This window comes from Cucurbita maxima, unplaced genomic scaffold, assembly GCF_002738345.1.
Source record: "Cucurbita maxima cultivar Rimu unplaced genomic scaffold, Cmax_1.0 Cma_Scf00045, whole genome shotgun sequence".
NCBI lineage: Eukaryota > Viridiplantae > Streptophyta > Magnoliopsida > Cucurbitales > Cucurbitaceae > Cucurbita > Cucurbita maxima.
Window position 1 is genome coordinate 1,236,839 of NW_019272061.1, and position 1,432 is coordinate 1,238,270.

At 37.4% G+C, this 1,432-nt stretch overlaps 1 protein-coding gene across 1 annotated transcript; it reads right to left on the reverse strand.

Moving 5' to 3' along the window:
• Positions 1–463: 463 nt before the first annotated feature.
• On the reverse strand, positions 464–1,117 carry LOC111470479. The gene has a single exon (XM_023116032.1). It carries the CDS (start codon positions 1,115–1,117, stop codon positions 464–466), a length of 654 nt encoding a protein of 217 aa, XP_022971800.1.
• Positions 1,118–1,432: the final 315 nt, after the last annotated feature.

The following is a 1,432-nucleotide window of genomic DNA, read 5'->3' on the forward strand; positions in this document are numbered from 1 at the left end:
TTTTTTTTTTTTTTTTTTTTGTTTGGACAAAAAAAATTGATGATTGTTTACCCACCACACAATTTTTATACCTAGAGGAGAATTGAGTTGTGGTAAACCATCCACCATCTTCTTTTCCTCAAGAGTCTTCCATATCTACCGTGTCAAAGTTGTTCAATATATTTTGTGATTGTATTGAAACAAGTGGATGCTACAGGCTGTGATATAGCATGCAGTACGAACATTCGATTCAAAGGCATCTTTTTCTCCATGATTAAGCCTCTCATGATGAAACACCTCGCACATTCCATTTTGAAACAAAATGGTAAGCCCCTTTGATTTCAATTTCCCAATCCTCAACAAATTGTTCTTCAGCTCTTGGTATATAGGTATGATTACATTAACTTGCAGCCGTACATTACTCTTTCCTGTTACAACCGTGCTTGAGTTGTTGCCCAACTTCAAGCAATCTCTAAAACTTCCATCAAAATCTGAAAAAATATTCCTTCTTCCCACACATATGATTGCTACATCCCGAGTCAAGGAACCACATATCTTCTCTATTGGCCTTATTCATATTCACGTAAGTCGTCAACAACATCTCTTCTTGAGTCTCTGCATAGTTTGCCTCTTTCTCCTTGCTTTGAGATTCCCATTGAAAATGTCCTAGCTTGTGACAATTATAGCACTCCACTGTGGCCCTGTTGAAGGTTTGTCTGCCTCGTCGCCTTCCTCTGCCTCTAAAACTTCCACGACCTTGACCCCTTCCTCTAGATTGTTCACCATGAGTGATATTCAAAGCGTGTTCTTCTTCAACATGAGAACTCATGCGTTGTTCATGTACAAGCAGGCTGCTTTGCAACTCATTAATGGTTAAGATGGTTGTATCCTTGGACACCTCAATGGAACACACAATATAATGAAACTTGGGGGTCTTAGATCTCAGTATCTTTCCGACTACTTCAACATCTTCTTTGTTCTCACCATTTAGTTTCATCTTGTTGGCTATGCTAAGGGTTCGAGCAAAATACTCATTCACAGATTCTCCTACCTTCATGTGCAGCATTTCAAACTCCTTCCGAAGAGCTAACAAATGTGCACGATTTACCCGTGTTGAACCTTGATATTTATACTTCATAGAATCCCATACGTTTTTTTTTTTTTTTTTTGTATCCTCGTTGAGGGTTGTCTCCAAGATCGAACGTTCTAATGCTTGAAATAGATAATTCTTTGCTTTCAAATCTTTCAATTTATGATCTTCAATGTGCTTCTTCTTGGAGTCTGTTAAAACGATGTGTCCTATTGAATCCCATTCTCCACCAAACCCAGTACTAAATAAGTTTTCCATGAGCATTGCCCGATGATCACAGTACCAATCAAATGTCAGTATTTTAGTATTATGATAAAAGAGCATTTTAGTTATTAAAAAAAACAGGCATTTCTTTTATTTTAC